Raw genomic sequence first — 18,754 nt, forward strand, 5'->3', positions numbered from 1 at the left:
ATTTTATGTATTTTTCAATGACTAAATTTGTGTAAAATTCCGGAAAGTTTTAAAAAAAATGGTCTGCAAGTCCGTGGGATCCATGCAAATTGGGAAAAGCCAGTCTGCTGCAGAATTGTAGCCTTCCCCTAAATACAAGAACCATAGATGTTGGAAACCTATACAGCAGAGAAGACTCTTTGCCCGCATAATGTCCCAGGTTCAACCCCTGGCATTTCCTGTTAAAACAGGGGTGGGCAACTTGTGGCCCTCCAAATGTTTTGGCCTGCAACTACTATCAGTCCTAGCCAGCATAGCCAATAGTGAGGGATTATGGGGGGTGTATGAAAACATCTGGTGTTACAAGAATATCATAGTCTGGAAAGACCTCTGTTTGAGACTTTGAAGAGCTGTCTACTGTAAGAGTGAACAGTACCGAACTAGATGGGCCAATGGTCTGAGACCATATCAAGTAGCTTCATATATTCCTGTGTTTCATGCCCCTGCTCAATCCATTCTCCAGGCCCCAACTGTTTCAATGAGTTCCCTTACCTTCAGTTGGGCTGGTGTCATTCAGGGGTATGTAGGGGGAAGGCTCTGAGGAGGTCCGCTTATGTCGAATTGTCAGAGGTGGAGGCAGGATCTTCTTAGGTGCTGTGTCCTCAGGGAAGACTGACCGACCGGAAGGAGGCAGTGGAGGAGGGAAGCTGGGGGCTTACAAGTAAAGACAATGACAGAATTCTTGTTAAATTAATGACATGTATGAATGGAGTGGGGTTCAAGCTATTATCAGAGTGGGTTCAAACTATTATCAGAGGTGTGAATAAATTCCTTATCTTCAGCTCATTTTAAATCAAAGAGGCTTTCAGCTAAAAAACTTTGCTTTACACAAACTGATAATTATTCTAATCTGAAATACAAAAGAAGACAGCCTCAAAATGGTACTGGACAATTTAGGGAACTTTTACAAAATTAAATAAATTACCCGACCCATTTCTGCTTGATAGATATTGCTTTACAAGAATATCTCAACATCCTGAATGTTTGTGCTCCTGAGGTTTCAACCCAGAATGTGCTGGGCAATTTACTATTTTATTAAAGTTCCCTCATTTTGAGGCTTGCTGTTGTCGTTGTTCTTTTGTACTTGGTACGATCCTCTCTTTTTTTTCTTTAGCATCTCAAATACAAGAAAAGCCAATGCTGAAAACAAGATGCTAGAACAGTAGTGGGCTTGGGCTAAGGGGCAGCTGCTGCAGAGGCAGCTCCTTCCTATGGCCCAGATGGCAATCACTATTTCATACATACCTCATTCTTGCTATGGCTATAAATGAAGCATCTATTCAAGTCTCACATCCTGGTTGTTTTGATCACTAAATTTCAGGGCAGAATTTTAAATCCATGCTGGTGGGTGTACAGAATGGAACTCACACCATCCTCTAAACCAGGAGGGCCAACAGGTAGCCAGTGAATTGGATCCAAGTCATAAGACAATATATTTGGGCCTGATGGCTCCACTAATTTTTAACCAAGAGATGGTAAAAAAAAAAAAAAAGTTTGCCCACAGTTTCACTTGTAAGGAAAAGTATTTTCTTTCAAGAGACATGAAACAGAGAGATTCCACATGTAAATATTACTTTGGGATTTTGCATGTAATATCCTAAACATGCCTGTGGTAGATAACTGTGAAACCCTTATTGCTAGATGGTGGCAACTGTATCATGCATGACTTTGTCAGTCTGTGGGACTTCCAGCCTCTGGACTGCTGTTTGGATTATAAGGTAGCCCCCAAGAATAGAAAAACTGGCCATCCCTATCTTAGAACAGTTACAGCCCTGTTGTGCTCACAGTATTATACTGACATGAATAGGGAATGGAATATAATTGTCAATACTGTGGCAGTATTTGCACTTAACAGCACCAATCAATTTAGTTAATGCTGCAAACAGCCATGATGGGTTTTAGTTCATTATTTTATGCTGATATTAATTACCTGTGTGAGCACAAAGAATATGCATCTACCCCTATCCCTCCTTTTCTGCTAAGCCTCACAAATCCCTGTTAAAATACATTCTGGAGAAATAGGGTGAAACCAGTGGAGGCTGGTGTCTCTGATGACAGTGGGGAGGTAAATCTGCTTTGGCTTTCAGTCAGAGCCAGTCAGAACTCTAAAGGAGCTATCCAAGGTCTCTGCGTTCATGCAAGGTGCTTTACAGCTTGGATAGCTCCTTAGAGTTCTGACGGGTTATGACTGAAACCCAAAGCAGATTCACCGCCCCACAGACAACAGAGCCACGAGCCTCCACGGGGTGAATGGATGTGAATCATTCGCCTAAGCTTCTGTCAGAGAATTGTGCCTAACACCTGACCAAGTTTAAAGGTCTAGTGTACACTTAACACACTGTGGAATCTTGGATATTAAGAGACTGCACCCAAGGCAGAATGGGGAAAGGAGCAATTAGAAAGCTAGGAAAAGATTATACAGCACAGGAGGGAATGAGGTAATCTGGGACTAAATTCTGGTTTTAGAGCTATAAAACTAAAGATACAAAGGGAGCGATGGAATGGGACTGTCTAACCTCTGGGTGTGTTGCGTGGTGGTAGTGGTGGGCCTGTAGTGGCAGAGACAGGGGAGGAGGCTGCTGCAGCAGCCCTAGAGACATGTGGGATGGCATATATGTCATGGCATTTCTCTTGAGATGCTGGACTGGCTCCCTTTGAAAAGTCCGCTGGATTTCTCCATGACTGAGAGGCTGTTCCAGGCAGATTGTAGCAGCTTTGAGGACGCTGAAAGCGATCTTTTTTTACTGGGCTGAGCTGAAACAAAGAAATATGCAGACTAGATTAATGGAAATCTGGGAAGAGGGGCTTCGGGAGTGTGGGAAGCCCTCTGGATCAGACCAATGTTCCATCTAACTCAGCATTCTGTTTCCAACAGCCTCCAGCCATCAGGAACCTTATAAGCAGGTCACAAAGGGCAATAGGCAGCACTGTTTGTCACCAACATCTGGTATTCAAAGATGTACTGCTGCTGGTTCCCTTTAGCTGTCACAGCTAATAGTGCAAACAGGATGCACACAATGCATAACCATGAAGAAACTAATGGAGCAACAATTTTGTGAGAATGTATTCCTTTTGTTAACCTATCTGGGATCCTTTTCAATCAGGGACTAAAAATTACACCTAGTGCGTGATCCTGGTTTCTGGAAAACTGATGCCTGTCTACTCCGGATCTGAATCTGAAATACTACGTTCTTTGCAAAAGACCCAGGTCACTGACCCTTTTAAACGAGCTGTCAAACCTGGGTAAGTCTTTTATGATGAAGGGCATAATCCTATGCATGTTCACACAGAAAAAAATCCTACAACTCCCAGAATTGCTGGGAACTGTAGGACTTTATTCTGTCTAAACATGCAAAGGATTGTACCCTAAAGCTGAAATCTGAGGCATGTTTACTCAGAAGCAAGCGCCACTGATTTCACTGGGACTTACTGCCTTACATAGGATTGCAGCCACATTTAACACAGTAAGGAAGAGACCCACTGAACACAATGGAACTTACTTCCAAGTAAACATGCCTAGGATTGTGGTTTAAAACTTCAATGCTTATTAGGGAGTAAGTCCTATTAAAGTCAGTGGGAGTTAATTCTGAGTAAACATGCTTAGAACTGCACAATACAATGCTCAGGAGTTTGCTTAGGATGGGCTTACTTCTGAGTATACATTACAGAATTGCAGTATTAAAATATCAGAGGACCTTTACAAGAGTAACAGTAATAATCTGACAGAACGGGTCCTGAATTGTTTTCATCCGAGGGTAATACATAATTTTATATAGTTACAACTACTTTGATATATTAAAACTACTAGCAAAATTGGTAGATCGTGATTTCATTAATAAAGATGGCCAAACTTGCACATCTCCCTCTGTTAATATTAAAAGGAGTTCTCTTTTGTATTGCTGGTACCAAAGAAAATTATCTTTAAACATAACACATTTGCTTGCTGGAAATGTGTGTGGTGGCAGCAAACTAATTACATAAGTGGTGGTCTTGCTCAAGTATTCAAGTGTTTTGGATTCAAAAAGAAGAGGCTCAAGTATTCAAGTGTTTTGGATTCAAAAAGAAGAGGCATCCAGATTTGACTGGCTATGAAGTAACACTGGAAACAAAAACAATGGTATTAGAATTTAAATATTTAAATATAACAAGAGCACGTCATGTAATGGTTTCCATTCCAGTTTATCAACAGCTAAACTAATCATACACAAAACCAGGAAAAATGTGAAAACCCCTGCTTGTAAAGAATGGATAAGTAAGGTTTGGCAATTAGCACAATTAACTAATGTGAGTAAATTGTCAAATTGAGGGAAATCAGAAACCAAGATTTGTGACTGAATGTGTCCTTTTATTGAATTTTTGAAAGTTGGACATAATATTCATACGAACATTCATCGTTGCTTTTCTATAATATTTTCTTTTTATAATATGGTTTTTCTAGTTAAATCCTTTATATTCTTATACTTATCCATTTTCATATTTGTGATATGTTTGTAATAATATATTTATTTTATTTATTTATTTATTACATTTATATCCCGCCTTTTTTCCTCCTTAAGGAACCCAAGGCGGCTTACACAACGATCCTCCTCCTCCATTTTATCCTCACAACAACAACCCTGTGAGGTGGGTTGGGCTGAGAGTATGTGACTGGCCCAAAGTCACCCAGTGGGCTTCCATGGCCGAGTGGGGACTAGAACCCAGATCTCCCGACTCCTAGTCCAACACTCTCACCACTACACCACACTGGCTCTCTTTGCGATGAGTTCATTTTAATGTACATAAAAATAAAAGTGGTTCTCTCTCTCTCACTTTTTTTTACACTACTCCTGTAGTCTTGGGTATGGTAAAGACTATTCCTCCCTGGTGAGGAATCTTTGGATTAAAATATATGTGTTTCACCCTCACACAGATTTAAGTGTGCTTCAGCCCACTGAAATCAATTGGTTTAAGCACACCTAACTTCGTATAAGATCATAACCTTGGAATATATTGATTGAAATTACTGCAAATTAACAACTGGTGTGGTAGATGGGAGGGTTAAAGTAGGCTTCCCAACCTGGGAAGAGCACAGAGCTGGGGAGGAGGGTACATGACTAGCATGTAGGACTTGCTTGCGAGTAGACATTCATAACAAACCCTGCATACACATTTCTGAGGCAAGCAGGCAAGCAGGCAGCCACTGCCTCCAGAGACTGAGCAGGCACTGAGAGCATGAAGTGCTTCTGAGTACATGTTTATGAAAATCATCCACCTTGGCACCCACCCTTTCTCAGCTTCGCAGCTTCAAAGGCATCCACTGTTTCTCAGCTGTGTTCCTTTGTAGCTGCACGTCTCGACTCTCAAGCTCAACTACTTAAAGTGAGAGGCAGTGATGTGGAACTGAAGGCAATGAGTTACTTTCTGGTAGACATTCTGGCTTGCCCCTCTGCTCTCCCTTCCACCAATCAGCAGGGCTTCCACCAGCCTGCTTCTTCATGCCTCTGTAACTGTGGAGCGACGCTCCAATTTCAATCTGAGGAAGGGACAGACAGCTCAACCCCCAGCAGTGAACCCGAAGCAAGTGAAAACTTCGCAGCAAATGGACTCTGAGAAAACCCAGATTTCTAAGTGAAAACCACGATTGGGCTGCGAAGCAGGGACTATGTCATCTGTTGCAAAGATCTTCCCTTCAAAACGGCACCAGGGCAAATGGTTGCGGTAGATGGGCCCCCTGTCAATTCTGTAATCCAATGACTATAGATACAAACTTTTGTAAACCGCCCAGAGAGCTTCGGCTATGGGGAGGTATAGAAATGCAATGATAATGATAATGAAAATGATAATGATGGTGACGGTGATGATAATTTTCATGTAATTCCTGCCAGAACAGACACCCAACTTTAAGGGGCCAATAGTCTGTTGGAAAGATGCTGACTCTGTTATGACTCAGTTACAACACAGTCTTTTGCATGTCTATTCATCAGTAAGTCCTACTGAATTGAACAGAGCTTTCTCTCAGGTAAGTGGGTATAGGATTGCAGTTTTAAGCACAACTGAGTAATGGGAAACAATGAATGAACGTCAACTCATGCAACAACTGATCAAAAATGCCAGGATCTTACCTTCTCATCCAGATCATCATCGCTTTCAAACATGTCCTCTTGGCCCAGCCGCCACTCATATTCCACATGAGCACGCATGTTGAACTGGTCATTTAGAGCCTGCAGCAGCTGGAATACACAGATCACCCTCAGTCTCTACTCACATTTGTAGTTTGTAGGGAAAATTCCAAAGCAAACCTTAAACCTGCTGCAGTACTTTCTGTTTTCTTTTGTACTTCCAGTGGGGAAATGGGAAATACCAAAAGACAAAGAGAAGGAATCTCCAGGGCTATAATCCCAACATTATAAATTGCTCCCTCACTGCAAAGTACTGGCTGTACTCACGGCCAGGCAATCCATATTTCTGTATTTAAGCCTGGTTATTCCTGACACAAGCAAGCCTATCAAATAAGGCAGAAATAAACAAGAAACAAGCTGCACTCCAGCGTAGACCAGATTTGTGTCCACAGCGGCAGTTTCTGTCATTTCCTTTATTCCTCACACAAAATCATGCCCTTCAGTAAAGCAATACAAGCTTTTGCATGATTAGGATGGACAAACGCCTTGCAGTGCTCATTTTGTGGGTACTGCCTGCCTGCTTCTTCTCATAAATCAGATTTATTAATTGGAAAACTTTGCTCCCCACATGTAGATATGCATCCAACCTTACACTTCCAAAAGCACCCCCCCCCCCGACAATTTAAAAGAAGTTAAGTCTTTAAATGTTCTCCAGGTTTTGGGGGGTTGCAGTGAGGGGGAGTGAGTGTTACTCTTTATTGGCCTTATCCAATAGCCACCCACAACAGTTATACCAAAACATACCCACGCTGATTGCAGCAGTGCTTGTCACACTTTGGGGGAGTTGTTTCTGCTTTTATAGGAGATAGTTTAAGGGTGCAATCCTATGCATGTTTAGACAGAAACAAGTCCTACAACTTCCAGTATTCCCCAGCCAGTTGTCATCATGGCGATCACTCGTGACCGAGTAAGATTGTCTTCCAAAGATAGAGTCTGTATAGATAACTCTTTAAAAGGGTTAGACAGATTCATAGAAGATAGGTCAATCAACACATTAATCTCTAGCAGTGGGTCTGCAGGTGGCTGTAAAGGCTGATTCTGGATCTACACAGCCTTCCACAGCGAGGACATAGGTTTTAAGGTGGAAGGCGGTCACGATGAGGGTTTGCTTGACGTGCCTTCTGCTGAGCTCGTTTCTCCCTTTCACTCTGTACTCGTGCTTCTTCGAAGTCCATAGCGCCTTTAATATAGGCTGACCTCCAGTTGGAACGCTCATGAGTTACAGCTTCCCAGTTCTCAATGCTTACGTTACATTTTTTTTAGATTAGCCCGGCCAGTTGTAGGACTTATTTGTAGGAGTCATAGGACTTGTTTCTGTTTAAACATGCATAGGATTGTGCTTTAAATTGCTATATAAACCTGAAAAGCTAGTTTGACAATGCGCTTCTTCACACAGCGCATAGTTGTGGAATTCACTACCACAGGATGTAGTGATGGCTACCAATTTGGATAGCTTTAGACGGGGGTTAGACAAATTCCTGGAGGGAAGGGCTATCAATGGCTACTGGTCTCGATGGCTATTTGCTACCTCTAGTATCAGAGGCAATATGCCTATGTACACCAGTTGCTGGGGAACATGGGTGGTGATGTGGCTGCTGTGGCACTCGTGTCCTGCTTGTGGGTTCCTGGTCGACAGCTAGTTGGCAACTGTGTGAACAGAATGCTGGACTAGATGGACCCTTGGTCTGATCCAGCAGGGCTCTTCTTATGTTCTTATGTTGACCAGGGACCATGGTAGGGCACACACACACAAATTTAACATGTGTGCAATGGGCAATGATAGTTTCACAATCATTTGAATCCCTGAAAAGATATCTATACAAAGCTGTAGATCTCTTAATTTTGCCTGGGGCTCAAAAGCTGGGTGTGTCTGGATCCCAGAACCCAACTAAAAATCCCACTTAAATAAAATAGATTTATGTATAAAAATACTACAGATAAATTAGTTCCCAACTTCACAGTCCATGAAGCCCGCTGCTTTATGGCCCTATCTCATGATTGGGAAGTGGAGAGAATCCTCCTGTTTCTTACCAGATCCTCACACACCCCATGATTCATTCGCCTAGCAACATCGAGGACTGTCTCACCAGCTTCATTGGCTGTGGAAAAATATCAGACGTCACCAAATGAGTAATAATGAGGGTAACTGTTAAGAGATTTGGCTCAGCTGATATAATCATACTGACAACTCCATTTTGAAGCTTATCTTTGGATCCAGCTGAGAAACAGATCATAGAACAGTATCATAGAATAGTAGGGTTGGAAGGGGCCTACAAGGCCATCGAGTCCAACCCCCGATGTACCTCGGGACTTACATTTGAAGAGAGGCCATCAGAATTACCTTCTAAGAACGCAGCTACATGAGAGCTTTTTGTATTCCCAATCTGGAGGTTTTGCCGTAAACAAGGGTTGATTGCACACTAGGGTTGCTTCCAGACGGACAACCCCTAGTGCTACCAGTCAAAAGGCATTGTGCAGCTATCCCATTCCCCCCCCCCCCCACACACACACACAGATTTTTTTTGTGGAAAGAAAAATGGAAGAAGTGGTGAGAAAACATGGGAGGGTTACACATGGAAGATGTCATCATCTGGACCAACCCCATAAAATGAGGCAGTGCCATAGCGAATATAAGACTCGTCTGGAAGCACTGGAGGGCCCTTTAGCATTGCTAAAGTATTGCTTTTTCCACAATCATCTGGAAGCAGAATTCAAATGGGTTTTTCCACACAGCGCTTAATATAGTGCTATTTCCCTCAATAAAAAGCATCAGTGCTCACCCCCATGGTTAAGATCTCACGATGGCTGGCATTCAATGCTGTGTCACCATAAAGATACTCATGAAAGGGGGAATTATTTCCCCCCCTCCAGCCTACTGTGCTCCCAGAAAAGCCTCTCCTGGGGGTTGGGGAACCCAAAGGAAGGGCTTGGGATGTGGGACAGGAAGCTGCAGTTGGAGGGCAAAAACAGAGGAAAACAGGCAGAGGCAGCTTGGGCAAGCTGAAAAAAGAGGTCTCGAAAAAGGCAGGAAGACAACATGGAATCCTGGGATGCAACTATTTGGCAACAGCATCATCTAAATCCTCTGTAAAAATTGAATGAAAGGCGGATATCCATTCCAGACTTAACAAGTAAAGTGGAAGCAACCATAAAGAGTGAGCAAAGTTCCCCTGAAAGGAAAATATTGTGTCACATGGGAAAACTGCACTGCACCAGGGGTAGGCTGGCATGAACTACACTTCGCCACCCATGCTGTGGCTCAGATAGGTGGGGAAAAAGTGCAGAGAATGGCCTTGTTTGGTGTTAAACCATGCTTTATTGTGATGGAACAAACCTTGCCATCCTGCTGGGCTTACATGCTCCACCCTCCCCCTTCACAAGGAAGAGTTCAGAAGCTTTTGATTAAAGAACAGCTTGCTGTGTCATCTCAACCTCACAACTGTGATTAATCCTGGTTTGTTTGAAATAAGCCAACATCAAACTTGTCTATCTTGTTTCAAACCATAGTTAAGATGAACAGCAGTTTAAGATTTGGATGTAACGCTAACATATGGTTAATCAAAATTGGAAGCCAAAGCTTCTCACCCCCTTGCAGCTGCATCCGAGGAGAAAAGGGGAGGGGGAGCGCACAAGCCCATGAGAAGCCTAGGCTCATTCCTGTCACAATAAACCCGTTTATCATGATGTTCAAATGCAGATGCTATGTGGCTTGTTGCTATTGAATGCACTGAAACAGCACATCCAATCTCTGCAAAATGCAAATGTTTGTTCTCTTGAGTAGTTCCATAGAATTTAGTGGGCCCCCAACTAGTTTATTCTGGATTAAATGGCTTGAGGACTACAAAATTAAAAACACTCCACAAACAAATTAAATTGGAGTACTTGCACTTAAACTGCCTCAGTCCCATTAATATTAATGTACTGAGCTGGGTTAAACTCAAGTATGCCATTAAAGGAATATAATCACAGCCACAGCAGTAGTTTTGAACATTCCCATCACTGCTAAATGGAGAGGGATAAAACTAAAGTCAGGGAGAGAAACTACAGGGGAACTGGAAAGAGGCAAAAGAAAAGTATCAGAGATTATACAACGTACTTTAGTGATACAGTGAAATAGAATGGGAAATACCTAGTTACTTATCACCCTCACTCAAAACAATTTTTGTTTGCTGGGTAACCACTTACTGATTGCAATGTTGGCTTTGGCTCGCAGAAGAAGTTTTATGCATTCAGGCTTATTGTGAAGGCTGCAGTAATGAAGGGGGGTATTTCCCTTAGATGTCTGCTTCACAAGACTCCCGCTGGATAAGAGACAATTATTAGCCATGTTGACAGTTTCCATTTTTAAGCAATTTCATTCCACTGGTGGGTATAAAGCTGGTAAGGGAACCACTGTCCACAAATGCTTCACCTAGTTAAGATCCACACTCCAAATAAATGTAAATGTATCACAATATATAGTGGCCTTTAGGGAAACAATTAGTAAATCTACGGATGATTATGCGATGGATTATGGAACAAATAGGAGTAACAAATCTTGTTTTATAGAATTAACAGGCAGGCAAGAACAACCAGGACTGCCCATTACCGCCATAGCTTCAACAGTAACAGCTGACATCACTCTGGTCCTCTCCAGCATTTCATGTTCTTATTATCAGCTAATGGAGCTGGTGTTGCCATGATATGTATTGATTGCTGGAGGGAAGATTATGATCATCACGATCTTCCCCCTAGCAGCTGGCAAGTTTCATTCCACACACACCCACTGCTTCTTCAGCTGTACAGTCATCTTTGTCAATCTGGGGGAAGATAGCGATGAAAAATACATGGAAACCATTTTTCTAAGAAAAGCAAAGCTCTTTATTGTCAACAATGTTTTAGGGGCTTGGGCCTCAAAAGACAGGATAGCAGCATGCCACACATAGGATAGCTTTCAACCTGGACCAGAAGTAGGCTCACACTACAGATGAGTGAGAATTTTGTTTCAGTTCATTTATGATAAGAATTTACCAAAAATCACAAAGTTCTTCATATTTGTGATGGTAAGAACTTGAGATTTTTAAAAAATGGAATGTGGAAGAAACCAAAACTGACATATTTGTCCATCCAGGCCCAGGACTTTGAGTGCTTAGCTCTTAAAGGTCTGGGTTTGAATTCCTGTGTATTTAGCTACGTTACTGCTTACTTAGGGTTGCCACCTCTTTTTTTCTGACAGGCTGCTCATCTTTAATAGCTACATGGCAGGAAGGTACATCATGGACCTCCCATTGCTGAAAATAGCTGTACCTATTGAATTTGGTGGTGCAGATGGGTGAGAATTTCATTTCAGTTAGTTTTTGATAAGAATTTACCAAAATTCACAAATTCCTTCATATTTGGGATGGAAAGCACTTGAGAATTAAAAAATCAAATTTATTTACTTATTACTTTTACGTCCCGCCTTTTTTTCCTCCTTAATGATCCCAAGGTGACATACATAATCCTCCTCCTCCTCTCCATTTTATCCTCACAACAACAACCCTGTGAGGTAGGTTGAACTGAGAGTCAGTGACTGGCCCAAAGTCATCCAGTGAGCTTCGTGCTGAGTGTGTGGGAGAAACCAAAACTGACAGTTTCATTCATCCCTAGTTGAAACACACACATTCACCATTGGAAGACTGCAGCCTCATGGTAAGTCACATCTGGGAACAAGCCATCACAGAGCAAACACCACAGAAGCTTTCTTCACACGGAGCTTTTATCCTGCTATTGAGATGGCTCTGTCACAGAAGTTTGCAAGCTCTTTAGATGACACCGTGAACCTCCAGGGCATCTCCTGCACTAAATGCCCTTTGCTCCGTTTTAAAATAGATCGCAGATAATGAGATCATAGAATCATAGAATCATAGAATAGTAGGGTTGGAAGGGGCCTACAAGGCCATCGAGTCCAACCCCCTGCTCAATGCAGGAATCCAAGTCAGAGCATCCCTGACAAATGGCTGTCCAGCCTCGTCTTGAAGGCCTCCAGTGTGGGAGAGCCCACCACCTCCCCAGGTAATTGGTTCCATTGCCGTATTGCTCTGACACTCAGGAAGTTTTTCCTGATGTTCAGTCGGAATCTGGCTTCCTGTAACTTGAGCCCATTATTCCGTGTCCTGCACTCTGGGATGATCAAGAAGAGATCCTGGCCTTCTTCTCTGTGACAACCTTTCAAGTACTTGAAGAGCGCTATCATATCTCCCCTCAGTCTTCTCTTCTCAAGGCTAAACATGCCCAGTTCTTTCAGTCTCTCTTCATAGGGCTTTGTTTCCAGTCCCCTGATCATCTTTGTTGCCCTCCTTTGAACCCTCTCCAGCTTGTCTGCATCCTTCTTAAAGGGTGGTGCCCAGAACTGGACACAGTACTCCAGATGAGGCCTAACCAGTGCTGAGTAGAGGGGAACTAGTACTTCCCGGGATTTGGAAGCGATGCTTCTATGAATGCAGCCCAAAATAGCATTTGCCTTTTTTGCAGCCACATCACATTGTTGGCTCATATTCAGCTTGTGATCGACGACAATTCCAAGATCCTTCTCGCTCGTAGTGTGGTTGAGCCACGTATCCCCCATCTTGTAACTGTGCATTTGGTTTCTTTTTCCTAGGTGCAGAACTTGGCATTTGTCCCTATTAAATGCCATTCTGTTGTTTTCTGCCCAGCACTCCAGTCTATCCAGATCACTTTGAATTTTGTTTCTGTCTTCCAAAGTATTAGCTATCCCTCCCAATTTTGTGTCATCTGCAAATTTGATCAGCATTCCCTGCACCTCCTCCTCCAAGTCATTAATAAAAATATTGAAGAGCACTGGGCCCAGGACTGAGCCCTGCGGTACCCCACTCGTTACCTCTCCCCAGCTTGAGAAGGTCCCATTGATAAGCACTCTTTGAGTCCGATTCTGTAGCCAACTGTGGATCCACTGGATCGTTGTTTCATCTAGCCCACTTCGAGCTAGTTTGCTCATCAGGATATCATGGGGCACTTTGTCGAAAGCTTTGCTGAAGTCGAGGTATATGATGTCTACAGCATTCCCACGGTCTACAAGGGAGGTGACTTGATCAAAAAATGAGATCAGATTTGTCTGGCAGGACTTGTTTTTGACAAATCCATGTTGGCTTCGAGTAATCACTGCATTGTTGTCAAGGTGCTTCCAGATGGATTGCTTTATGATCTGCTCCAGAATTTTCCCAGGGATTGATGTCAGACTGACTGGTCTGTAGTTCCCAGGTTCCTCCTTTTTACCCTTTTTGAAGATAGGGACAACGTTAGCCCTCCTCCAGTCATCTGGCACTTCCCCGGTCCTCCATGATTTCTCAAAGAGAATAGACAGCGGTTCTGAGAGCTCTTCTGCCAGTTCCTTTATGACTCTAGGATGCAGTTCATCTGGCCCTGGAGATTTGAACTCATTCAAAGTAATGAGGTGTTCCTTGACCATATGCCTGTCGATCTCAAGCTGCAATCCTGCCCCTTCAGCCTGTACTTCGCCTTTGCCAGGGGGGTCATAGACCCTCTTTTGGGAGAAGACTGAGCCAAAGTAGGAATTGAGCACCTCTGCCTTTTCTTTGTCCTCTGTTATCATTTTGCCATCCTTATTTAATAGCTGAACAACCATTTCTTTCCTCTGCCTTTTACTATGCACGTAGCTGAAGAAAGCCTTTTTGTTGTTTTTAGCATCCCTCGCTAACCTCACCTCGTTCTCCGCTTTAGCGATATCAAATTTAACGATATCAAATTTCCCTGTTGTGTTCTGCTTGAGCTCCCTCCATGAAAAGAGGAAAAGTGGCAAGAAGAGGAGCAAAATCAATGAAAAATATGGAAGACACAGATACAGGGGAGGGGGGAAAGGAAGCGGGTGAAAACGGGAGTCGTCGTGATCCGGCATTTAAAATGGAAGTAGAAAGCCCCATTTTAAATGCAGGATTTTAGGCTGGTGTAGAGATGCTCAGAGAGAGCTTTCATATCGTAATAAACTCAGTGGGTTAGACCCTAAGATAAGTTAACTCAGGGTGCAATCCTATGCTGGGAGTTGTAGGCCGTTTTTCTACCTAAACATACATAGGCTTGCACCCTTAAGGAAGTTCACAGAGGGGAAGTTTCCTATCACGTCCCCCACACTGCAGCCACCTATGCTCCCTGAAAAGTTTCCCTGGACAGCCGGGGGAGCCTCCTGAACAATGTGGTATGGGACCTAAAGAGCTGCAAAAGGAAGGAGGAGTGGGAACCTTTTCTTCCATGAATTTCCTTAAGGTTAACTTATCTTTGGGTCCAAGCCTGATTTGGGGCAATTCCCCCCTTCCCCTGGCAGCCCCCCATGCCCAGCCACCCCACATTGTTCAGGATGGCCCCCCCTTGACCCTCTGAAGATACTTTTCAGGGGGTGCAAGTAGATCCAAACCAATGCTTTTGTATAGTCTGTACTATAGACTATACAAAATATAGTCTATATATATTTTATTGTGAGTCATCAAGTGATGTACATGCATGTGTGAACCATCTCCATGAGCTAGTGCAGGAATTCTACCTCAGCTAACCGTTCTTATTTGATAACAGTACAGGAACTGGGGGGAAGAGATTGAATGAAATCTTTCAGTGAAGAGGATGCTTTGATAAACAAACCACCATGTTGTGGGAGAAGAGAGATAAGACCAAAAAGGTAAGGTGTCTCTCATTCAAAGAAGCTATTTTTTTTTTAGGATGAATAAATACAGATGCCTTTTTGCAAAGAACTATATGGAGCAAATCCAAATTCTATTTCTACAGTGCCAGACAGAAGAGGTTTCAAAGCTATCAGCTGAGAACCCATCAGACACCATTAAATGGAAGATGACAATAAATTCCATGAATGAGGCACAGCAATTGCACAATAAAAGTCTCATCTGGAAGCACCCTCAGGGGTTTGTGTGTGTGAAAATACAGCAGTGGGTATTGCCTCAGTAAAGGTTCTTCCAGATTGAAGGCTTCTAGAACTACCAATCAAAAGCATTGTGCAGCTATCCCATCATTCCTTCCTTTATTGATTTTTTTCCTAACAAGCAAAAAGATAGAAGAAATAATGGGAAAACCCAGGAGGGTTACAAACTGAAAAAGATGTCATCTGGATCCACTGCAAAATTCCATGAAATATGCAGTGTGATTGCATAAAAAAAGCCTCATGTAGAAACACCCTAAATCTGTCAAGCAGGACCATGGAATCAGCTTACCTGTTCTGCACCAGAAAATCTACAATATGCAAAGAGGTTCGATTACAAAGTAGAACTGCCAGATGAAGAAGTGTCTCTCCAGGTTCCTAAAAACAAGAAATAAACACAAAGTGATTATACAAAGATGCATAGATGTTTCTTTGATGATCAGTGCAGAACTAACATCATGGGAATCTCTTCCTCGGGGAAATATCCAACAACAAAAACTTTAGGAGAAGGTTCATGTAGGCTGTGAAGATTTGAGGCCTACAGAGGCAAGGTAAAAAGGTCAGGCCTAGAGGCCTGGTTTTTTTTGTTTTGTTGGGAGGGGGTATCCCTGAGAAGGGTAGTTTCATTTCCCTGGTTAGGTTTCATTTTCCTGAGTTAAGTTTCATTTCTTCAAGTCTGAAACAGTACGTTCGGTTTGGGGGTATAAAAAGAGGGAGACAGCCAGCGGAGAGAGGAAGACCACAGCAGGAAGAGAGAGCAGGAAGAAGCAGCCTGGAGAAGTCTAAGTGCAGCTAGGGTAGAGGAACTTGTGCTTTTGCAACTTTTATTTTCTGTTAATGCCTTTTGTATCACTATTGAGAAAATGCCTTTAGTTGTGATTTGCTTGTTTTAATTTACCTGTGAACTACTGTTTCAGACTTGAACCCAGGTGTCTGGAGTGTCAATCAAGTCTACAGCCTAAACCCCACATCATCATAGAATCACAGAATAGTAGGGTTGGAAGGGGCCTATAAGACCATCGAGTCCAACCCCCTGCTCAATGTAGCAATCCAAGTCAGAGCATCCCTGACAGATGGCTGTCCAGCCTCATCTTGAATGCCTCCAGTGTGGGAGAGCCCACTACCTCCCTAGGTTATTGGGAAGGGGAAGTTTAAAAAAAGAATGGTGGGACTCTTAAGGAGGCAAGAGATCCTTAAGGAGCTATTCAGGGGGTCCAGGTCATAAGGGGAACCCTGACATAGGCCCTGAGTGATATTTTGCTATAATCATTCTTTGCATAAACTTCAGGATAAGCTACATCTTAACGTGTAGTTCTATCTTTTTTCTTGACAGTACATCTACAGGCAGTGGTTCTGCTTAACCTTGTCTGCTTAACCTGCTTAACCTTGCCTGCTTAACCTTGTCTGCTCAAGATCACCCACCCAAACTGGTTTCCCACCCTCACGAAAAAAAGATACAGGATCTGCAGTTTTAAGCAAACAAGTGGCTGGCAGGACTAAGCAAACTGTCTCCCCCACCCTGCCCATTCTCCACACTAAAGAGCTTCCCCCGCTACACACACACACACACGCACACACACACACCCTCTACTCAACCTTGAAGCCTTCTGCTGCTATTTTGCATTATTTATTCATTTATTTGATTTGTACCCTGCCTTTCTAACATGCAAATGGCACTCAAGACAGCTTACAATCATAGAAACTATTTAAAAAGTCAGTAAAAATGGCTTTGAACTATAGTAAAATAAAGACATTAAAATACAATTAAACACACAACAATAGAATAAAAACATCACCCAACCCAACAGATCAGCTTACACACCAAAGGCCTGCTAGAATAAAAATGTATTTGCGTGCCAGCGGAAGGACAACATAAAGGAAGCCAACCTCCCTCAAGAAAGCCACCAAATGTGCCTCTGAAGGTTGCAGTGTCAAAAGAAGGGGCTGTCTTGAAGATCTTAAAGCTCAGGAAGGCTCGTATGGGAGAAAACGGTCTTTCAGGTAGCCTGGTTCCAGGCCATATAGAGCATTATGGGTGCAATCCTATGCAAGCTTAGACAGAAAAGAAGTCCTACATCTCCCAGCATTCCATAGCCAGCCAGAACCAGCACTCTGAACCGTGCCCAGAAATAGACATTTAAAAAATATCTCAGGGAAAAAGAAATCCACAGAATGTGTAGTTTGGGCCCAATTTAGTAATTGTTATATATCTTGGAACAGAAGGATGTTCAAACTTCTGTGCATTCACTAGTAAAAAAAAAAAGTGTGTGTGTGTTTGCGGGAATGATTTAATTAACTGCTTCATTACATTTTACAAACAGAGATAATGTAAAAATGGAAGGGAGGCAAAAAAGAAGCATGGGAGGCAATGGGAGAAATATGTATAAAAACAGCTGTAGCAAAGGCTCTGAGCTTCCTCACAGTGACATAGAGTGAAAGGGGAACATGAACCCTGGGGGATCTGAGTCAAAAGGAGGAAGAGGAAATGACTGTGTTTCCTCATCATGCAAGCAAATGTCCTTGAAGAAACAGACAAATCACCAAAGCAATAATATTTAGCGACTCCAGGCTGATTGTTCTCCTTAGTACAATGATAGGGAGATTGAACATATTATTGATAAGAAAAGGAAAGCCTTCCAAGTATGGCAAAAAGACATCAACTGTACCGCTAAGAAAAAAAATCACGCCAGTGCAAAGGCTGAGGTCCAAAGAAGAACTAGAGAACTTAAGAACACCTGGTGGATAAAGAAAGCTCAAGAAATCCAGCATCTTGCAGATGACCATGATGCATGGGGCTTTTTTAATGCCACAAAGGCCATCTACAGACCAACAAACCATGATACAAACCCCTTATGCTCAATAGATGGTGCCAAACCTCTAAAGGACAAAGAGTCTATTGCACTGCATTGGAAAGAGCCACAACCTCCTTAACCGTAACTCTATTGTGGCTGATGAGGTCTTCTCACAAATTCCACAAAACAAACCAGAGATGAGCTTGTAGTATTCCCTAGTTTGGAGGAAGTCAGTAAAGCCATCAACCAAATGAAAAATAACAAAGGTAGTGGACCCGATGGGATCCCTGCTGAAGTTTTTAAAGAAGGTGGGCCTGAAGCTACACAACAGCTTCACAAGCTCATCGAAAAAATCTAGATGAGGGAGGAGATCCCAGCAGACTTCAGGGATGCTATAATTATCACTCTCTTCAAAAAGGGCGATAGAACAGATTGTGGAAACTATAGAGGCATCTCCCTTCTAGCTATGGCAGGCAAAATCCTGGCAAGGATCCTCGCAGACCGCCTTCTATCTATCTCAGAAGATATCCTCCCTGAATCCCAAAATGGCTTCCGCCCCTCCAGGGGGACAGGGGATATGATCTTCACCGCACGACTGCTCCAAGAAAAATGCAGGGAGCAAAACCAACCTTTGTACATGGCGTTAATTGATCTGACTAAGGCCTTCGACACTGTAAACCGAACTGCTCTCTGGACCATCCTTCTGAAAACTGGATGTCCTAATAAATTTGTGAACATCTTGCGGATCCTCCATGACGACATGACGGCAACAATTTTGGATAACAATGGCTCTCAAAGTGATCCATTTAAAGTGGGATCAGGCGTTAAACAGGGATGCGTCATTG

The 18,754-nt window shown here is 42.8% G+C and overlaps 1 protein-coding gene across 4 annotated transcripts in view; it reads right to left on the bottom strand.

The window, feature by feature from the left end:
• The window catches only part of LOC146348667 (arf-GAP with SH3 domain, ANK repeat and PH domain-containing protein 1-like), a 69,539-nt gene that overhangs the window by 9,347 nt on the left and 41,438 nt on the right, over positions 1–18,754 (bottom strand). For all 4 annotated transcript variants that reach the window (XM_084853713.1, XM_084853711.1, XM_084853712.1 and 1 more), the window contains 6 exons: positions 15,410–15,495; positions 10,383–10,498; positions 8,229–8,296; positions 6,141–6,248; positions 2,556–2,793; positions 532–693 (listed from right to left, as the gene is read on the bottom strand). In XM_084853713.1, coding sequence (XP_084709839.1) covers positions 532–693; positions 2,556–2,793; positions 6,141–6,248; positions 8,229–8,296; positions 10,383–10,498; positions 15,410–15,495 — 778 coding nt within the window. The remainder of the gene's footprint in view (positions 1–531; positions 694–2,555; positions 2,794–6,140; positions 6,249–8,228; positions 8,297–10,382; positions 10,499–15,409; positions 15,496–18,754) is intronic.

Source organism: Heloderma suspectum, chromosome 4 (genome assembly GCF_057233095.1).
Source record: "Heloderma suspectum isolate Gila_16-S chromosome 4, 16-S_ref, whole genome shotgun sequence".
NCBI classification, from domain to species: domain Eukaryota; kingdom Metazoa; phylum Chordata; class Lepidosauria; order Squamata; family Helodermatidae; genus Heloderma; species Heloderma suspectum.